The 19,536-nt window shown below is 39.4% G+C and overlaps 1 protein-coding gene across 3 annotated transcripts in view; it reads right to left on the reverse strand.

The window, feature by feature from the left end:
- Positions 1–15,757, reverse strand: part of arid2 (AT-rich interactive domain 2) — a 30,081-nt gene extending 14,324 nt beyond the window's left edge. The window contains exons 1-4 of one of the 3 annotated variants that reach the window (XM_008401405.1): positions 15,246–15,757; positions 15,029–15,122; positions 13,990–14,087; positions 2,744–2,877 (exon numbers count right to left, since the gene is read on the reverse strand). In XM_008401405.1, the coding sequence (XP_008399627.1) occupies positions 2,744–2,877; positions 13,990–14,087; positions 15,029–15,122; positions 15,246–15,337 (418 nt within the window). In that variant the 5' untranslated portion in view covers positions 15,338–15,757. Of the gene's footprint in view, positions 1–2,743; positions 2,878–13,989; positions 14,088–14,176; positions 14,867–15,028; positions 15,123–15,245 lie in introns of those variants that run through there. The other 2 variants (XM_008401404.2, XM_008401406.2) reach the window with 2 other exon arrangements.
- Positions 15,758–19,536: the final 3,779 nt, after the last annotated feature.

Here is a 19,536-nt window from a genome sequence, read left to right on the forward strand (position 1 = left end):
GTATGAGGCAACATATGTAAAACCTAACTTTATGTTCGTGACACAAAAGGAGGTGAGAATTTTATATAAAGTGAATGCTAGAGAACATGAAAATAAGTTGTTTATTCATTCAAATATCTTGAAACAAGACTTTGTTAATTTAAAAATGCTGCTATATTTAACGCTAAAGAGAGGTAATTGATAATTTACAAAAGTTTTTTGTCTTGAGCTCAAGACATAAAAACAACAGAAGGAAATATGATTTAAAATGTTTTTTTTTTAACAGATGTGCATTGCATGTAGTAAAACTATGGAACAGTTTAGATGAGTGAGTGGAAACAAAACGGTCTAAAATAAATAAATTAAAAACAATATGTTGTTTGCAAATTATATTGTTAATTTAATGCATATGGCCAAGAAAATATATTTTATAACTGGTGTATAGCAAGTGTTGAAAGAGAATGCATTTATGAATTAATGATGAAGTTTGAATAAAGTTTTGCTTCATTTTCATCAGTTAATTATTAATCTTTGTGTGGCTGCTGATTGGTTTAAAGCTTTAAAGACTAAAGCTGCTGGTCTAATAATCAGAACAATGTGCTATAGTGAAAACTATGACTAGCTTGTGTTTGTGCATTTTCAATAAACTGCATTTCCCACAGCGGTCATGTTTTGGAGTCAATTAGATGAGCAGAAGCAAGAGAAAGAAAGAAAGAAAGAAACAAAGAAAGAAAGAAAGAAAAAAAAGAAAAGAAAGCAAGAAAGAGAGAAAAAAATAAAAGAAAACAAGAAAGAAAGAAAGAAAGAAAGAAAGAAAGAAAGAAAGAAAGAAAAAAAAAAGGCTGAGACTAAAAAGGCTGGAGACTAATCTGAACCGAGGTGGAAGGAAAACCAACAAGTGCGTCCTTCTTCCCTTCATCAATAACCGCTGTCAGGAAAGTCAATTATCTGAGAGAGCAGCCCCACCGGCCGACACTACAGCCCTGTGTGGCGACGGGACGGCTCGCATTCACAGAGCCGGAGCCCAGATAAGGAACACAGAGCCGCCGGCTTCAGTGGACTCCACACTGACATCCAGTTTTAAATCCTCTGAGCTGGTTTTTCCTCATGAAAACAGCTGCACTCCTGCTGGAGAAAACGGACACTTGATGCATTCATGTGGTGAGGGAAGAGGTTAGGGAGGGTATCCTGATAACCTTGGTGAAAACACAGCAGTACAGTGAACAGAACTGAATGCATCAGTGCAGGAAAAGTGAACAAACAGGAGAATAGAATGTTTTTAAAGTAGATAGAGAAGTGCTTTTTATTTTCTGCTGTAAATGCAACGCGATCCCACACTTAGAAGCTGATCTTCATCTCAATACTGACTAAATAACTGAACAATCCTGACTTTCATTATTGGAATGATGAAAGCATTCCTTAGGCAAATTAAAATGGTTTGTGTGTTCTGCTAAAATGACACCACAGACCCATTTGTGTGTGTTATTCAGACTACTAATGCAAAAATGCAGCATTTATTTTAAATGACAAATCTAACAGTACTGACGTAGAAGTGCATTTTAGTTGCAGCCAAACAGATTCAGAACTAACTACAGTGCATTTCTATGAGGTTATGAAGTGTAGAGTGGCACCAACAACTGGTCAAATGACCAGCAGCTGAAATCAGCCAATCTACCCCTAAAAAAAAAAGTAAATTCCCCAACTTTTATGCTGCGTGAACTCATCAAAAGCCTCAACATCACATTTCTCTCTCTTAAGCTTCTGCAGTCTGTTATCAACCCGAGTCAAAAACTCAAAAACCCCTGATCCGTTTCAGATTCATGAACGCACCACTCCAAAGTGTTACCAGGCAAATACTGTTTGGTGTGATTTCATCACTTTCTCAGGTCTAAAAATGAGCCGTTGGCCACAAGATATCAACTTATGGATTGAGTCAGAGCTGACTTCAGTTGTGTTGCCTTTAGTGGAGCATGCTGTAGTTGGAAATGTTGGCAAAGATCTAGGAGTTAAGTTAATGATGTACATTGTTTTAAGACTGTCTTTGGACCAAAACTGCAACATCTGTTACATTTTCACTACACTGTGTCAAATGAACCAAACCCTTTGAAAACTAAATATTTCAGGCCTTATTAAATGAGTGTTTACTTCACAGCCACTACGGGACAGTTTATTGAAGATTGTGATTATTTTTGTAACTTTATTTTCAATTTATTTATTTAAAATCTGGAATAGTTTTTTGTGTCATTGCTAATCAATTTGGGTCATTTGCTCTTTAATGACAGATTTACATCTGTGTCTTTCTGTATATTAGTTATAAAAAAGTGTGGGGGGGGAGGGGGGGCTGTAAATCAAATCTGGGCTGGACAAATTTCCAAATCCACTTCAAAGCTCAAAAATGTCATTTATGCATCTTTTCCTACAGTAAAAATTGGCACACTGCAATTAAAGAAAGCTCCTTTGGGATCGGCGAGTGCATAAAAAATCATTTCAGAGCAGATTATCCGGAAATTAAAAATACTGAAGCTTAGACAGTTTATGCTGAGGGGACAACATTTCAAAACACATCTGATTAAAAGAACTGAGAAGAGAGCTTTGATGTTTTCTAAATTAAATGAATAAAAAAAAAATTTGACATGAGATGAGAGCGTCTGAGACGTAGTTATGGAGTTACAGCAAACGGGAGTCTCCCATTCAGACGCTAACTGGGGCTGCTGGGGCTCAGGAGGACAGTGAGGAAATGACCGACAGGGGGCGCTCTGCTTACCTGATACAACGTGCTGCTGGTAGTTGTAGGAGCTGGGGATTGCACCGACTGGAAGGAAGGCTTTGGGATTCCCCGGCTGAGCCTCTTCATCGTCCTCGCCGAAGTGGTGGACCTTCTCATACTTCTCCAGGTATCTGTGTCAGAGGAAAAGAGGAGCACGGTCAACCTCCCAGTGTTCAGCTTTAATTGAAACACTTTCCATTTAAGGAAATGTAATAATATGCAGAATAGGAATGCGTGGTCAATCCTAGTTTCTTTATGGTTGTCTCTGCTTTGGTTTAAAGGTGCAGTATGTGTTTTCTCTCCAAATAGTGCCTTTCTATAGTATGATCAACTAACTGTCTACAGTTACTATAAAAACGCTGTAGACATCTAAAATGTGGCTTAAAAATGATGACTTTGGGATTTAACACCTTGAAACAGTGGCCGTCTCTTTAAGAAGCTTCTGCTCTTTCTGCACCTTCAGGAAGTCAACATATCTCCTCTATAAACCCTTTAACAAAGTTTTCACCAGTGTCGCACTCTGAAGTGGCTCCTATATTGAGCTCAGCAGATGCGCAGTTGCAACAGGTGTTTGCTAATTGCTGCTGGCTAGCCTGAAGGAGCGGAGTGGTTAAGTCACAGGGGAGGGGAATCTTTGAAACTGCAACTCGAAGGAGGCGCTAGGTGCATCCAGGCGTTTTGCACAGCTGAATGCTTGCCATGTTAGATAAAAGGACTTCTCAAACATGCATAAATGAGTCACGGCAACACTCAAGATATGATTTTGATGACTAAACAACATATGTAAAAAAAATTTTTTTTTAAAAAGTAAATTTTATGTAATACCGCTCCTTTAACAGTGTCTGTGGAAATATTAGCTCAGCTCTTATTTTGAGAATCGGTAGCAGCAGCTCGCTCCCTTCAGACTGTGTCGTCTGAGCCAGATTCACCTGCTTCTTGTTTCAGCCCTGAGTAGCTCCTGGACCCCAAAGAAGTTTCTCTTTTAGTTCTGATAGCAATTGAAAGCAGCTTGTCAAGAAAAATGTGCAACTTTCCGATGCAAGTTAAATTTATTCAGTTAAACCAATATTCAAACAAGAACAACTAAAAATGCTCGACTAAAAGTGTTTTTTTTCTTTTCTTTAAATTTAACAAAACAACTGGCACACAGGATTTCCAGACATCCTGGCTGCGTTCCTGACAAATCTCAGCCCATTCCTCAAGGGAAGACCTCTCCAATTTACCAACATCCATGAGCCACAACTGCCTTTAGAAAATATCGACAGCTTTACAACACTGTTCAAGTCAGACAACTTTGACAGCCACTTCAGTATCTTCCATGACTTCTTCTGAAACGACAGGTTTTCTGCAGTCAGTCAACGGTTTTTGATCTACCTTCTCAAGAATCTAATTCTAATTACCAATTAATGGTTTATTAGATTAGGATGAGTTCCAACTGATTAGTAACATTTGCTTAAACCTTCTTTTAAGCAAGTGTAGTGTGGCCGCTGGTCATTTTTAAGCAGAGCCAGTTGATACAGAAACAGAGATGGCGGGGTCATAATGGAACCTGAAAGAGAAACTACCCAAACAGAATCCGGTGCGGAATGCAAAATGAAATTTATGCGGTTCTGTTTTGAAACAAACACTTGACAAGCGTCTTAGTTATCACCTTAACAGTGCTGCATGGCAGAGCAGCATCAGCTTCTCAACCAAACACTACAGATTTGCTACAAAAGCGCTGATAATAGGTCAGAAAAGCAGAGGACATCTTTTTATTTTATTTTTTAATTCGACAAGTAATTTGTTAAATTTTATGAGCATGTTAAAGCTTAATGCTGTCAAAAAACACTACTTTTAAGTAAGGATTTAACACAAAATAATGTTAAAATTTTGTATCTTTTTAATACAGTACATACATAGTAACCATCTATGCTATGGCCTTTTTAATAGAAGAGAAAAACTCTTTAAGCACATCACTGCTTATATATTAATTTAGTTATACGACAAGATCAATCAACTTTAGATTAACTTGCATCCCGACTGGTAACAGACGTTCAATATCTGATTAAAAACTCACAAAAATTGGCCCCAATTTCTTTAATTTTGGGTGAAACATAAATATGAAACCAATCTCATCTGTTCTGCAAAGATCTGAAAATCAGCCAATGTCTCCTTTTGCTCTGCTGTGAAAGAAGGCTGATTAACCGACCCGCCTGCCAGGTCAATGCTGCCAACTTGTTTTTTTAGACAAAAAAGTAATACATCTAATATGGGCCTTTTGAACAACCTGTGATCAGCCATGAAACTGCAATCGGTGGACCCAAAAACATGTCACCAAGTTCAACTTCAGTCCTAGCTTCCAGAAATAGTTCTGAATTAAATGTATGAAACCGATTTATGGCAACATTTAAATAACCAGGACACCATTTCATACTCCGACCAGCAGAAGCCGAGCAAACATTTTCTAGTCCAGCTAATAAACAACCAGTTAGATTCTAAATAACCAAACGCATGATTTCATCACCAACCAGCATTGGGTTGAGCATCAAGCAAGATTCAAGAACTTAACAGTCGTCCATACTGTCCAAGACCACCTAAACAAGTTCTCTCCTCATCCTTCCCCAGGTGTTCTGATGCTCCATCTGGTTCTATTTCCACATCCCTGCTGCTGCCAAACAAACTGATCACATCTCTGCTTTTAATGCAGAGTCTGCTCTCACTCTGCTGGTTCAACAGGCGCTTGCTGCTTCTAAAAGCCAGGCAGGGATTCTCTTTAACAGAACTACCAAAGTCAGAGATCTCTGTGACATTCACACATTCACAGTGACCGAAACGCTGAAAAGGCCGGAAATAAAGACGAGTTCCCTCTTGGCGAGAGGAAAACGTTTCTCCAAGAACATCATGCGATTCGATAAATACCTGGTAGCGATGAACACACACACACACACACAAAAAAAAACCCTGGGCAGTGTGGCAGTGAGTCACAGAAAGGGTGCCTGCCTCTGAATTAGGCCCCCACTTGTTCACCGAGGTAATCCCCCGCTCGGCACGCCGGACTATAAATACACTCTGCCATCATTTGGAAAGAGAGCGAGAGAGAGGGAGAGGAGGGAGGGAGGGAGGTAGGGCTGACTGCATCGTCATCAACCGCTGTCTGAGATAAAAAGCAGGGTGGGGGACGGGATGGGGGAGTGGGAGGGTTGTTGAGTGCAGCTGCACGTGACAGCACTTCCCCTTCTCTTCTCCCCCTATATGCATGAAGAGAGCAGCAGCCACCTCCTGCGGGAGAGACATCTACCAACCGACAGAGAGCACAAACCGCCAGCGTTTGCATGAATTTCACTACAACCGTTCAGGAGTGAGAGAGATGGAGCTGTACCAACGTTCCCTCCAGCCGATGCAGAGCGTGATACTGCCCCTGTCAGGGCCGTTACACACATCTGGATCGCAGAGGAAGAGGAATCCTCTGGCTTTCATTCCTGAATGCCAACAGCCCAGATGCCCTCACTGCGAAATATAGAGATGTAGAAAAAGAGCGGTTTGCCCCCTGCTGGACATGGACGCAGACCACTGGTGTATGTTTTTAAGCAGGGTCAAAAAAGTGTTCAAAGAACCATCTTTTAACAAGGTAGAGTCAGACTGGATAGAGACAGAGATGCAGCGATCCAATATCAGTATCTGTACAGATATTGAAAAGAATTGTAGATCATTTATGAGTGACAATGTGCCCGATCCATAAGAGCAGATCTATTCAGTAAATTCTGTGCTGTGTGCTCTGACCGACATCATGCTTTAGTATTTATTTTACATTATACTCAGACTTTCTAATTGCACTTTCTGAACCATTTCAAAGGTTTGTTGTCGTTCATTTTTTAGATGTTTGATCAAAATAGTCAACCTGTTGTTTTTGGCAGTAGATGCATACCCATGACAAATGTGCGAAAGACGTTGTCAATATTCTGTTAATGTCGTTAAAAATAAATTAAACAAATTTTCAACTGCGGTGTTTCCATTAAATAAGAAACTAAATTAAAATTACATGAATAAGTTTTCTCATGCAATAAGTCAATAAGAAACATGCCACACCATCACCCTGACAACACTTCCCGTTGTCGTCTTTTCCACCAATAGTATCGTCTGGTTGGTAATCATGTGACTCGTTTGATGGGAAAAACGTTTGTTCTGTGAAATAAACCAATTTTGATGGGGCTGAAAAATCCACTCATCACTTTTAAATAAAAAATGTGTTTTTTCTAACTTGATGTTGCCATTAGACAAATTAATGTTCACAGTTCCAATTGGCACAATTATATGGTCAATGGAAATGCAGCTATTCTAAATTTATTCTACATCAGCTGTTCTACTCCCAACTGCAATGACTGAACAAATTAATTGTTTTTATGTGTATGACAAAGCTTGCGAAGCTCGTGGTGTATTTAAGTGTGCAGAGTTATCAAATACATTGTATTTCAGTACATTTGTGTCCGTTTTTTAAAAAAATCAATTCATCTGTTTTTCTCCATCAGTATCGACTGACACTAAACCTCAGATAGTGCCATTAAAAGTGAAAAAATTGGATTGGTGCATCCTTAAGAGATTAGATTGAGCTCTGAGAATTTGTAGTTGAATTCCAAGAATAAAAGTCGTAAAAGCAGAATGAACAAGCAAGGCCAGAAAAATATCTTAAAATTAACAGAAAAGCATTCTAATGAGAAGAAGAAAAAAATGCTTCTAGAGTTCTAAAGCTTTGACAAATATATCCAAAAAGTTCAGATAAATAGAAGCTGGAAAACACGCTGGTCGAACAACATGGCCGCCCAAACATCACTCTGAACTGTATGATGCTGCCACTCTTCCATAAACGTCATATTATGGACAGCAAACAGTCACAAAGTCATGCAGATTAGAACGAGCAACCAACACATCCATGTTTTCGACTTCTACAATGAACATGAAAAAGTGGAACAAAGTTACTGATCCCATGCGGGACTTTCATTTTCTGTTACTTTTTTTTTTTTTTGCATTAATGTCAAATAAAACTGTTACCTTTTGGGGACTTTCATATGCAACATTACAGATAGCTGAATGTACTTCAGGCGTACTTGTGACGTGATATGGAGGAAAAGTCCTCAAAGAAAAGCATATTCTCTGCTGAATTTGGTTTCTAAAGTGAACAAAAAACAAAAAGAAAGTTAAATCTCTCAAAGTCTGAAATGTCCTGCTGACAGTAACCATGTTGCTTATCAAGTGAAGAGACAGGAACTCTGTGTTCACCTGGGAACAGTTTCCAGACCAAAACCCTGATCTCACAGGAAAAGTCGGACAAATCGTCCCAATGGTGGTTTCCTCATGTCTTGCCATGAGAATTCCAGACAATCTGCAGTGCACTGTGTGAAACGTGGAGTAGATGAGAGGAGTGAAAGGTGCATAGAGAGAGCAGAACACGTAACGGTTGTCTGAAAACGAGCTGCTAGAAGTCATTGAGGAACAAAAGAGTTTAGGTAGAAAAAGTTAAAAACTAGTGATGAAATATCAATTACTACAAAGTCTCAAACATTTCCTCCACTCTTTTTAAACACCGACAACAAAACAGGATGATTTCTGATGCTTTGAACCGAGCAGGAATGCACCGGCCTTGACCGATTTCTGCTTTTCATTCAATGCTGAATCCCATTTTTCCACATTACAATTTCTCTTCTGCAGACTATAACAAGTGCTCAGCTCAGGGGTTCCCTCAGTGCATTATAAGCCTGGCAGGCTACCAGGCTTTACTTGTGCCCCCACCAGGCTAAGCATTGCTTTTTTTTTTTTTTTACACGACTTCAAAATGTTTGCATTTTTTAAGACTTTATAGTTGATATTCAGGTATTAATCTTCCAATCTTAATAACGCATAATATATCAAGTGATATTTTCAAATTTTCTGTCAACTTTAAACATTTTTTAACTCAAAAACACAATAGACTGCTCAATGAATGACTGCACTGTGACAAGTTCAACCAGATCATAAACTGCTCCAGAAATTATTACAACAAATGATAATATTGTTGTTTTGAGACCATTTTCAAGAAATATATTGATAATAGCATAGTAATGCAAGTTCGAAGACTATCCGTTTTTTTGTTTATATATATACAGGAGCGCTTATCTGACATAGTAAGGAAAAAAAGGACATTTTTTATGATTCTTCACTAAAAAGCGACAGTTAAATGGCTAACAACTTCTGGATGGAAATGCAATGTTGTCATCAACGGAGGAGACTGTCTGCAGGAAGATTGTTCCATAAAAACAAAAACAAAAAACAAAGGGCACATGGAGGGAGTAAATGCATCGAAGCATAGGATAAAACTTAAAATGTAGTAAACGTGACTCGTTAATGTCTATTTGTGATTCTGCCTTGCAAAACAGACTGGAGTAGATCAAGAGGATTATTGTGTGTGTTTTTTTTTTTTTTAATAATTGTCAACTAATGGCAATTTGCTAAAAGGACACTCGGCAGTAATTAAGCCTAAACTATACAAATGTATATATACACATCTCACACCTAATATTTAAAAAAAATGTCTGTAATTATGTTTTACCCAGAAACATCTCAAGTGGCTAAGTTTTGGCTTCACCAAGTTCAAATTCTAAAAAAAAAAAAAAAAAGAAGAAGAAAAAGGCACATTTTGCAATCCAACTTTTAATCTGTTAATCCAAAAAAATAACTAACAGATCAGTCCTGTTCTATTGATATCAAGTCAGGCAACAAAGGTGAAGCTTTTCACATGTTGATGCCGGAACTTTTTATTTTAGCTGCGGATGCCTCCTCTGCAACAAAATGATCATACGTTCACTACAGGAATGCTACACTGCTGCATACAATTATACAGCATTCCAATAACATGTTTATTTTCATATTTAAAAAAGAATTTAATTGCTTATTTTCATCTTGTTAAGTATTTCTGACGTCGTATAAAAAATGCTGACGTCGTTAAATCAAATATCTGCAGAATGTGAACATTTTGTATCCGATTAATCGATAGAATAACCGATTTCAAAAATAATCGTGATCCCTGATGCGGATCCTCTGCACACCAGCAGATTAGAGCAGAAATGATTAATTGTTTTGACACAAAAATCAATTTTGAATCAAATTGTGAGAGTGTAAAAATAATATTCTGCCGTCGTCCCATTGGAGAAAGATGATTCTACGATGATTCATAATGGGCATGAATTATGGCCATTATTATTGTTATTATTGGTCGTATCTGTGCTGACCATCAGCATCAGAGGGTCGTTTTCAGGCCTGACATTTCTACTCCGTCTGGTTCTAAACAAACAGTTGTGTGGTACAACATGCATCTGATCTTGATGGGATCAGTGAACTCAGGTGTACATTTGGACATATTTACCATGTATGGGCTTAACAACATTTTGTTACTGTATAAATACTGAGCAGACAGGGTTGGAAAGGGCAACGCACACATAAGACGACCAAAATCAACACCTAGGACCGATATGGAACGCATCCTTAATATCATAAAGTGCTGGAGCCAGATTGTAGCTGCGCTGTCAGGCATTAGGCAGATCTGCCCATCTGCTTGTTAGCGAGGAAGCTGAGAGAAGAAGATTAGGCTATCAGTGGTGGCCCACACTGCTAGAGGGCAGGTCGAATTACAGACGGACCAAAAAACACCAAGTCTCCAGAGCCTTCAGATCTTATCGCCGATAACAAGTTTGCTTTACAGTCCTTGAGGAGGAGGAAAAGGGAAGCATATCTGTCACAAAATAAAAACAACAGAAAGTAGTCACCAACTGGACAGCTCTGCAGCCTTAGCTAGGAGCAAAAAAAAAAAAAAAACACAGTTGAAGGAAGGCAGATCTAAAGGCTGCTACAGATGTTTCCAGATGAGCAGGAGAGTCCAGCAGCAGAAACAAGAAGCGGGGAAACCGCAGCAGGCCGTGTGAAAATCCACACACACTGAACTCATCCAGGAGGATGAAGTTCAGCGCTGGATTTTCTGGTTCCTCACACACTCCTCCCTCCAAGACTCTTGTGCCCCCAACACTGAATCAGGCACTCACCGATCCACTTTTTTCACTTCTGACATAAATATACATTTTAGTATCGGTCGATACCGAACAGATACAGAAAAACTGAGCTGAATTCACTTAAAATGTTTGGGTTTTTTTCTTAAACGCAGACATAAATGTACTCAACTACTAATTTATTTGATAAATCTGCACAAGTAGAGCTCACTTAAATACACCAGTATCATCACAGGCTCAGTCAAACATTGAAAAACAACATAACTTCAATTTGTCCAGTCAGTCAAGTTAGGAATACAAAGGCCAATAGAAAATAAAGAAACTGAAACTGACAAAAACAATAAGTTGACTACTTTGGTTAAAAATAAATAAAAAACTGCAGAAGATCCCTGCTAGTAGCTGGTAACTCCCTGCTAATGGCGGAAACTTTCTGCTAACGATGGTTAGCTCTAGTGAATAGTAGCTCACAGGCGTCATGTTTGCTACCTCAAAGTTTTCACAAGAAAACTTTGAAAACTTTGAGGTAGTTTCTCTCAACCACTCTAGTCAAACTCCATGACCTTGATTTCTTGTGTGTTTTCCATAGGCTGGTTTCCACTATGATCTACGGCCCAGCATGCATTGCACAGATAAAGGAAAAAGAAAAAAGAAAAAAAAGGCGACCTTCAAAAGCAAAAAACTATACAGTATACAGTTGAAGTACTTCTGAGTTTGTACGCATCACAAAATACTTCTCTGAGATCATTAGGAAAAATACAACATATTTAGTTAAATATGTTCAACTAGTCATATAAACATTGGAAACTCTTGTTGATTTTATTCTATAATCATCAGAAAGGAACATTTACTTATCTGAGATTGATTTGTTTTTTTAAAGTTAAAATTGTTAAACATGTGCTTTGATACATAAATAGAAATAATCTTTAATTCCCTCACTGTGCAGTGAATGTAAAAACTACTCTAAGCCCCAAGCATTAAAGAAAACCAAAAATCAGTATTAGCCACAACAACTCAGCTCGGTGCATGTTCAATTATTTTACAGTTGGCAGCAGCAACCGGAATTAAATAATCTTTGATTCAATTTATGTGGGTAGACAGTAAAGTTATAAGAGCTTTACATCATCATGAAAATCTCAAAAGGTGCATCCTGCAGAGTTTAACTGTCAAAACACGCACTGCCACAAAGCACAGTTGGTTGAAAATCCCTGTCACCGATAAATGCCTGAAACTTTGCCAGAAATAACAAAAGCATTCAAATCCTAAGAAATAGACTCTCGAGCTAAGTGCACAACTCGTACCAGAATAAAACCAAACGCACAAACTGAACCTTCAATGAGCTGCAGCTCAACTGAAACTTCCTAGATGTCACTGACTCAGAGGCCATGAGGGCAAACGGAGGTTAAACCAGCGGTTCTAGTCACCTGACTTGGGTACAACGCTCTGCAGCTCGAAGGAAACGCCAAGAACACCAGGAGTCTTTCTTCTCTCTCGCAATTTACTGCAACAGATGCATTTTTTGCGTGTGTGTGTGCAAATGATAGGAAACAACAGCTTGTGTGGAGAATTAAATAATGCGGAATACACAGGAAATATAGGTCAGATGCTGATGCTTTGAAGGGGTAATAAAAGGAGGGAAGAAAAATGCAACAACTGGTAAGTCGTCTTACAGTGAATTTTCTGATTTACAGATTAATGACATTCTCAGTCCCTTATTTGAAACGTCTCTCTTTTAACATGCACACCTTTTTCCCCCTGAGTCCTACAAAGGGGCCGGAGGGTTTTGATTCAGTTGAAACAACTCCAAGCGAGTGTCAGCAGGGGGAAAAAAAAAAAGTGTTCCTGGTGATGAGCACTCGCTTCCATTCCAGAGCTGCATTCGGATGTCGAATAAGGCAGCAGCGGGAGCTTTGGCACTCCGAACCGCTGAGTGGGAAGTGTTGACCGGAGACGGTCCGATTCATTCGCACCGGGAAGATCTTTGGCCAACAGATGGTCGTTCCTCTACTCGGTCGGCAAACCGAAAAACGCAGTTTTCGTCCGTGGTCATCTGCCTGACGCACAGCTGGACAGCGGTTGCAGGTGGGCATCGGACCGGATGATCAGGGTTAACCTGATGTTAGCAAACATCAGGTTCCGGTAGGAACAAACACGCTCCGCCTGTGTCTGAGGCGGGAACGCTTCCTCAACTCCCATTCCAATAGAAGACAAACGGCAGAATAACTACACTTGCAATGGAAAAGCAGCATCAGCATGTTCTTTTTTTTTTAACAGGTAATTAAATCTACTTCTATCAGCAACATGGATGAAACTTCACATTAGACTGGCACAGTCAACGCCCAGTAACATAACAACATGCATTATTTTTCTTCCCTTTAAATTATGTGCAACTTTGTGTTGATCTATCACATGAAATCTGAAAGAGATACATATTTTGTGGTTTCCGTGAGCCAAAAGTATGAATTCTTTTAAGAACTGAACATAGGGCTGCAGAAATATATCATCACAGTTTTAGTATAGATGAGGACTGCTTAGAATGCCTTAAGTGTGACAAATTCACAATTTGCATGCTGTTTGATGGTTTCTCACTCCAGGAGATTCTGCCCAAAATGCCAAAGGTCACAGAATGTCAATAACAGATGAGGAATGCACTAGTAATGTATCATAATACCACCAAATCTTAAACTACGGTCTGATCTAGAGGCAGACGAGCAAACTGATACTAGAAAGCTTCCAAATAGAGATTAAATAAAAAAAAATTATCTTCTTACAGCAAAAAAAAAAAAAAAAGTTATAATACTGCCATGCAAACACCTCCGACTTTAATCCAATTACTTCCAACTAGGTGCCAGTTGTTGACAGCACACAAACAAGAGGGCCTCCTTTCTTCCACAACCAGTTGGCTGTACAATAATTATGAATGGCTACACAGGTGCAATCTCTGGTGGGCAGGTGGCAGGGGTGGGAACAATCGTTGCAACAGAACCACAAATGCCAGCTGCTCCACTTCCATTCCAAACAGCTGCCTGAACCGAAAGACTGCAAGTGACATCTAACAAATGTACTCCAAACATGCTCAAAAATATTAGTTAAAATACAACTTAAGTCTCGGAGTGAGTCACGAATGCTGCTTGCGAGCAGGCTGCATCATGCTGCTCGCATCTTTACATTTGTAAACATCCCGCACATGCTACCTGAACCCGGGGAGGAGAGCAGCTCGGCAGTCCTGCTTACCGTAGGTAGTACTGTCTTAAAGCGAATGCTGCGTTGGAGCAACTCCTCGGGAAATTAAACTCTTCTCCAAGTTCTGCCCATTGGTTTTTGTCAGACACCTAAAAATTGAAGAAGAAGAAAAAAAGAGGAGCTGGTTAGAGAAAAAAATAAAAGAAAAAAGGGAAGAACTCAAAGAAAGAGCGGTTACACTGAAAGCAGCAGCTCCTGCCAATATCAGCATCGTTTATCAATAACTTTCTCAAACTTCGTCGAGCAAACTAAAACTAAATAAACCCAATAAGAAGCTTAGGGTTGCTTAGTCTAAAGTGTCTTTTGTTAAGTAATGCTAAAAATTTACATTTGGGGGATTATAGATAATTTAAACCGCCCGAATCTATTTGGGACATAAACGTTACAGTTGAAGCTAGTTAGCCATGTTGCTAACAAGCTAACTTTGACTTTTCCCATTTTTCAAGTCAAAACCGCTCGAGGCCAAACTGTCCAATAAGCTGTCTCGGTGCGGTTCCAAACGCATTTGCTAGCGGCGAGTCGTTTGGTCTTTGGAGTAAAGTGTTTACTGTATCCACCGACACGGGGCCCTCTGACTGAGGCCTACAGTCTGAGCCCAGCCGTGAAGCCGAAGAAAGATGGCTATGGCGAGAAGCAGAATTCAGGCTTCCCCCTCCTCCTCCCGGTGTAAACTGTGTGTAAAAGCCGGGAGCGACGCGCCGTGTCCCCGCGCGGTGCTCCCCCCCCCACCCCCAGGCCGGGCTCCGTGCCGATAATCGATGGTGAACGTGCCCGCTAATTTCGAGTCGCTCCAACTGCACTCTGACTCCGCGAGCAGTGGGACTCCTCGATTCAAACCACACAACAACACAAGCCACCACATTGCATAGAGATACATGGCAAACTAGCACAAGGCCAACATCGACCCACTAACGTCTTTCTAGGGGGTACGTGGGGGGGTTACACTTGTCCCGGGTTATCCGCGCGGAGTTCTGAAGCGGTCCAGTCAGCAGTCCAGTGTGGAGAAATAACACTTTAGGTCCCCACTCACCTTAGCGAATCCACCTAAAGAGACGACTCTGATATAGAGAGCATTCAGATCCAGCTCTTTCCCACCCACGATAGGAATCTTCTTGAACGGCGATCTGTTGAGATAACACACGAAATAAATAGACACATGCTTAAATAACACTTCTGGGTAACTCGCATGTTTGTGCAATTTGAATTTAAAGTTGTATTTCTTGCGAATAAAGGCGCCCCAATCTCACCCTCTGCTTTGGTGAAATTGCCGCAGCTCGTCCAGGAAAGCCTGTCCTTTCCTTCGCTGATCTAGGAGATTTTTCCCCGTCGAATTTGCCATTGTTTTTGCACGCAAAAACGCTCGAACCCCACTTCAGTCGCTTCCTAAGACACCAAGGATCCCATACTCCGCCGGCGCTCAGTCATTCGCCGAGCCGAGTGTTTAAAAAGTTAAAGAAATAGCTGGTAGCAAGGAGAGCGGCAGCTCGCTAATAAAGACTGATGCACACAGAGAGCAAACCCGATACAAGCTCGGACTAAGTTCCCTCGAGCAGTCCAAAACACGGCCGATTTACCGGTAGATTAGAAGCGCCATGGCTGAAGGGCTCAATTAGTGCTTTTGGTCGCGGCTGTGTTCGTTTGGAGTGGTTTGACAGTGTGCTACGGACGCAGCTCCGAGGCTATCGCACACACTGTAGAGCGGCAGAGGACCCAGTTCTCAGACAAAAAGATGTGAAGGCCGCGGAGCCCGGCCTGCCACGCAGCGCCCTCTGTGGCCTGTGGTGGTACTATTTCAATGCACGGGCACAGTGACTGCTGAAACAATAGAGACTGTTTTCTTTTTTAGGGACAGTCTGACAATTCCTCTCTCTGCCGACTAGAAAACGGGTCAGAAGGTTCTTGGAAGTGTCCCGTGGGGGGATGGGGATGGTACTAATTTAATTACTACAGCTTCGTAATCATTTGAATTAGACGCTGTATGGTGGTATTTAGTATTTTAGGGGTAAAATCACTTCCATGTTGAACTAAAGCCAAGTTTAAAAAGTATTCTGATACACAGTTAATAGCTTTGCTCATTTTAAATCTTCAGTCCAGTTATTAGACACTGCTTATCTCCAGTCAGGGCCAAATTCAGGAGAATATGGGCCCCACGGGTGGAGTTGGTTTTGATGCCCTACCAACAAAAGTTTATTTTATGCAGATAAACTATACTTGATTAATAGTTACATAGGACTGCAGCATTTCACCCAGCTTAAAGACAATAAATGATATTATGTTTACAATAAAGATAAGATTTTATATTTTGGGTAATATTAAGAATTCTTTTTTGTTGTTGTTTTCAGAATTAGAGGTTTTACAAATCACAAAATTGTTGGAAAGGTAAAACAATACTAACATTGCTGTTTTTAAAGAATCCAACTCTGGTTTAAGCAGTAGATTTTAGATTTGGAACTATAGACAGATTATATAGATTAAATACAGTCCAGACTCATTAAATCAGAAGTTTTGAATGCTAACCTAGCGGTTAGCTAGTCGTGGTATTTACACCGTGCTTACAAGTCATGCCCATATTGTCTGTCACTGTTTCTTTTCTTTTTTCCCTACATAGTAGGAACTATTTAAAAGCCTATTTCAGTGCTCACGCAAAAACTACTGTCAGTTATCTAGCTGAGAAGTCTATCATAGCCTAAGTTGTCAACTAGTTCCCCCCTTACTTCAAAATAAGAGATTCAAATGTAGGCACAACAGGTTGTCAATCAGAAAACACATATTTGTGGCTTCTTAATGAGACACTGTGATGGTTTGGTATCATAAGATCTTGTTACAATCCAATGAGGTACACTGTAACATCAAGGTCTTTAAGCCTTGCCCACATAAAATATTTTTTTTTTTTTGGAAACAATTTTTGCATTGATTTCCTTTCTTTAAAAAGGTCTTTGTGTATATGGAATTATTTGTAGGTATATTCTAATTATTTGTGGAATATTCATATATTTTTTCGGTCAAGAATATTAAGAATATTTGACAAAAATTCAGATGAGGAAGCTGAAGTATTTACATGTAATACTACGTGGCAGATTATTGCTCTGGTGCTTGCAAAGCAGCCCATCCATGAGCACCATTTGTTTTCCTCACTGGTTATTGGCTATATCAGCCCAAATAAAGAAGACTATAAATGTTAGCTAGCTTCTATGGTAGGGCCAACTTTTTCCACTGTATGAAATAATGCATATTAAGGTATTTTTGGTGTTTGAACTATTCAAATAGGCATTATAAGCGTTTTCATAGGGGACTAGAGTGTTCATGGATTGTAGCTAGTTAGGGGTGACTGTTGTCGCTAAACCCAGTTGTTATCTAGTGATCTCCAACTTTTCCATTAAGAACTATGACTTTAGGTGAGTGTCCAAATGGGAACTCCAAAAATCTCACTCGTTAGTACAGATATAACGCAGCAATAAAACCTGTTGATAGATTTGTCAAGCTATGTCATGAGTTTATGCTAGAAAGAAGAAAGAGTATGACATAATTGTTTTTAAATGGTAGCTATTGAAATTAAATTCTATCAATTATAACGCAATTTCATAAAATCTTGTACTTTCATTCTAGAAATGTATAAAATACTGTGTTTCTAAAGCATTAATTAAATAATAAAAATAAATAAATAAAAATGTAAGTTATTTTTGGGGCCCCAAAACTTTGCCTGCCCCTGACTAAGTACAGCCCTGTCTCCAATACAAATATTTCACTTTAAAATGTAACACTAATAGTATTTTTTTATTATTACTTATCACATTTTTTGTTGAGGCTGGATATTTTCTGAAAATCTGAATTATTCGGCTCATTTATATAAATAGTCTTATGTAAGGTGGTTATATATTTTTTTTGCTTTTGTCAAGCTCAGATATATTATTTTCCTTTCTGAAATCTGTTGCTGCATACTTGTCAGCGGTAGTGCTAAACTGCCACTACCCCTTAGTGACCACCTCAAAACGACTTTATCTCACGAGGGGGACGGTTGAAAATTGCTCCCGATCCCTTTTCGCAGCAACTGCCAAGCGAGCGGATATCTTCTTGATGGGGTTACATTCAACCATTACACGTACCCCTTTGCTCAATGAAAAACCTGTCACAAAATGGCGGAGACGCACGTTAGCAGACCCCATTTTGAGGAATTGACACCATACAACTCAAAAAAGTGCTTGTCGTCCTCGTGCGGTTTTTAAAAGTGTGTTATTTTCGCCGTTAAACTGCGGCGCGCCGGAGTTCACCTCGCGCCTCTTTGGGCTCCCCACTCTGCAATTCCATTTCTGGGCTAACGGACACGCTCTCGCGCTAGCTAGCTAGCCTGGTGAATGTTAGCAAAATAACAACCGCAGTGCTCTCAGATATCCGTGTTAATCCAATTACTCGTTGAAACCTCACACTAAGGAGAAGGATATCGTCTGTTTTCTTCCATTTTTAGCGAATGGCAGCCACTACAATCAGGAAATAACTGTTCTTGATAGTTAATCGTTTGGAAGCTAGCTATAGTATCGTCGCTCTCGAGCGTGTTAAATTCCAATCCTTTAACATCATCGCTAATGTTGCTGATAAGGTTACAACAGTCTGTTAGCGACTAAGAAGTACTTTTTTATTTATTAGCTGCTTAGTATTAAACTGTGATATCTAATATACATAAGGTATACGCGAAACTGTTTTAAATTTATTAAAATCCCCCAAGGTATGCGTGTGTACTACCAGGCGAGTTAGCTGCGGGTTTGTTTAAAGCTGTAGAGCGATAACAGGGTTTTGTTGCTAACAGTCTTACTGGATGTTTCGCTAATTATAGGTAGTAATCAATATGTAATGCAGGTCTTAGAGGTACCTGTGGCACGACACCAATCATGTTAGCATCTGATACGGAATTATAGTAAACGGCTGTTTATTAAAACAGTGAAGTGGTCAGCTGTTTAAAATCTAGAGTATGTTGACTGGTTAAACCTGGGAATATGTTATACTATCTACATTTTTAAAGCATAGTTTATGATTTCCAATGTGTTCCCTGTTTGTGAAAAGACAACAAGGAAATTTAACTTCTCTTTGGCATTTACACCACCTTAGATGGGGCAAGCTTGGAAAATGCTTTTATTTAGGCAAGTCAAACCTTGACGAAATAATTTTGTACTGTTTAGTGATTCTTTAACACTGTTTATCACCAAAGGCTTTATTATATTTGAAAACACCCCCCAAAAATTGTTCAACAATCACCTTATTTGCTCATGTCTTCAGTAATCACCCCTCTGTTGACAAGGTGGTGACTTTTCAGACAAAAAATTCTGCCAAAATCGCAATCGACATGTCAGTACTTGTAAAAATAGACGAAAAACTGCAATTGATGCACCACTATTATTGACTCTTGACCACTTTAGTCGTTAATTATTAGAAAAATAAATCACGTAATGAAATTTTCTACGCTTGTTATGTCTCTGTAGGCGTCTAAAGTAAAAATTTTATTTATTTTTTTTTATTAAGATGGGGTCTTGCTAGAAAACTACGATT

The sequence above is a fragment of the Poecilia reticulata genome, linkage group LG23 (genome assembly GCF_000633615.1).
Source record: "Poecilia reticulata strain Guanapo linkage group LG23, Guppy_female_1.0+MT, whole genome shotgun sequence".
Lineage (NCBI taxonomy): Eukaryota > Metazoa > Chordata > Actinopteri > Cyprinodontiformes > Poeciliidae > Poecilia > Poecilia reticulata.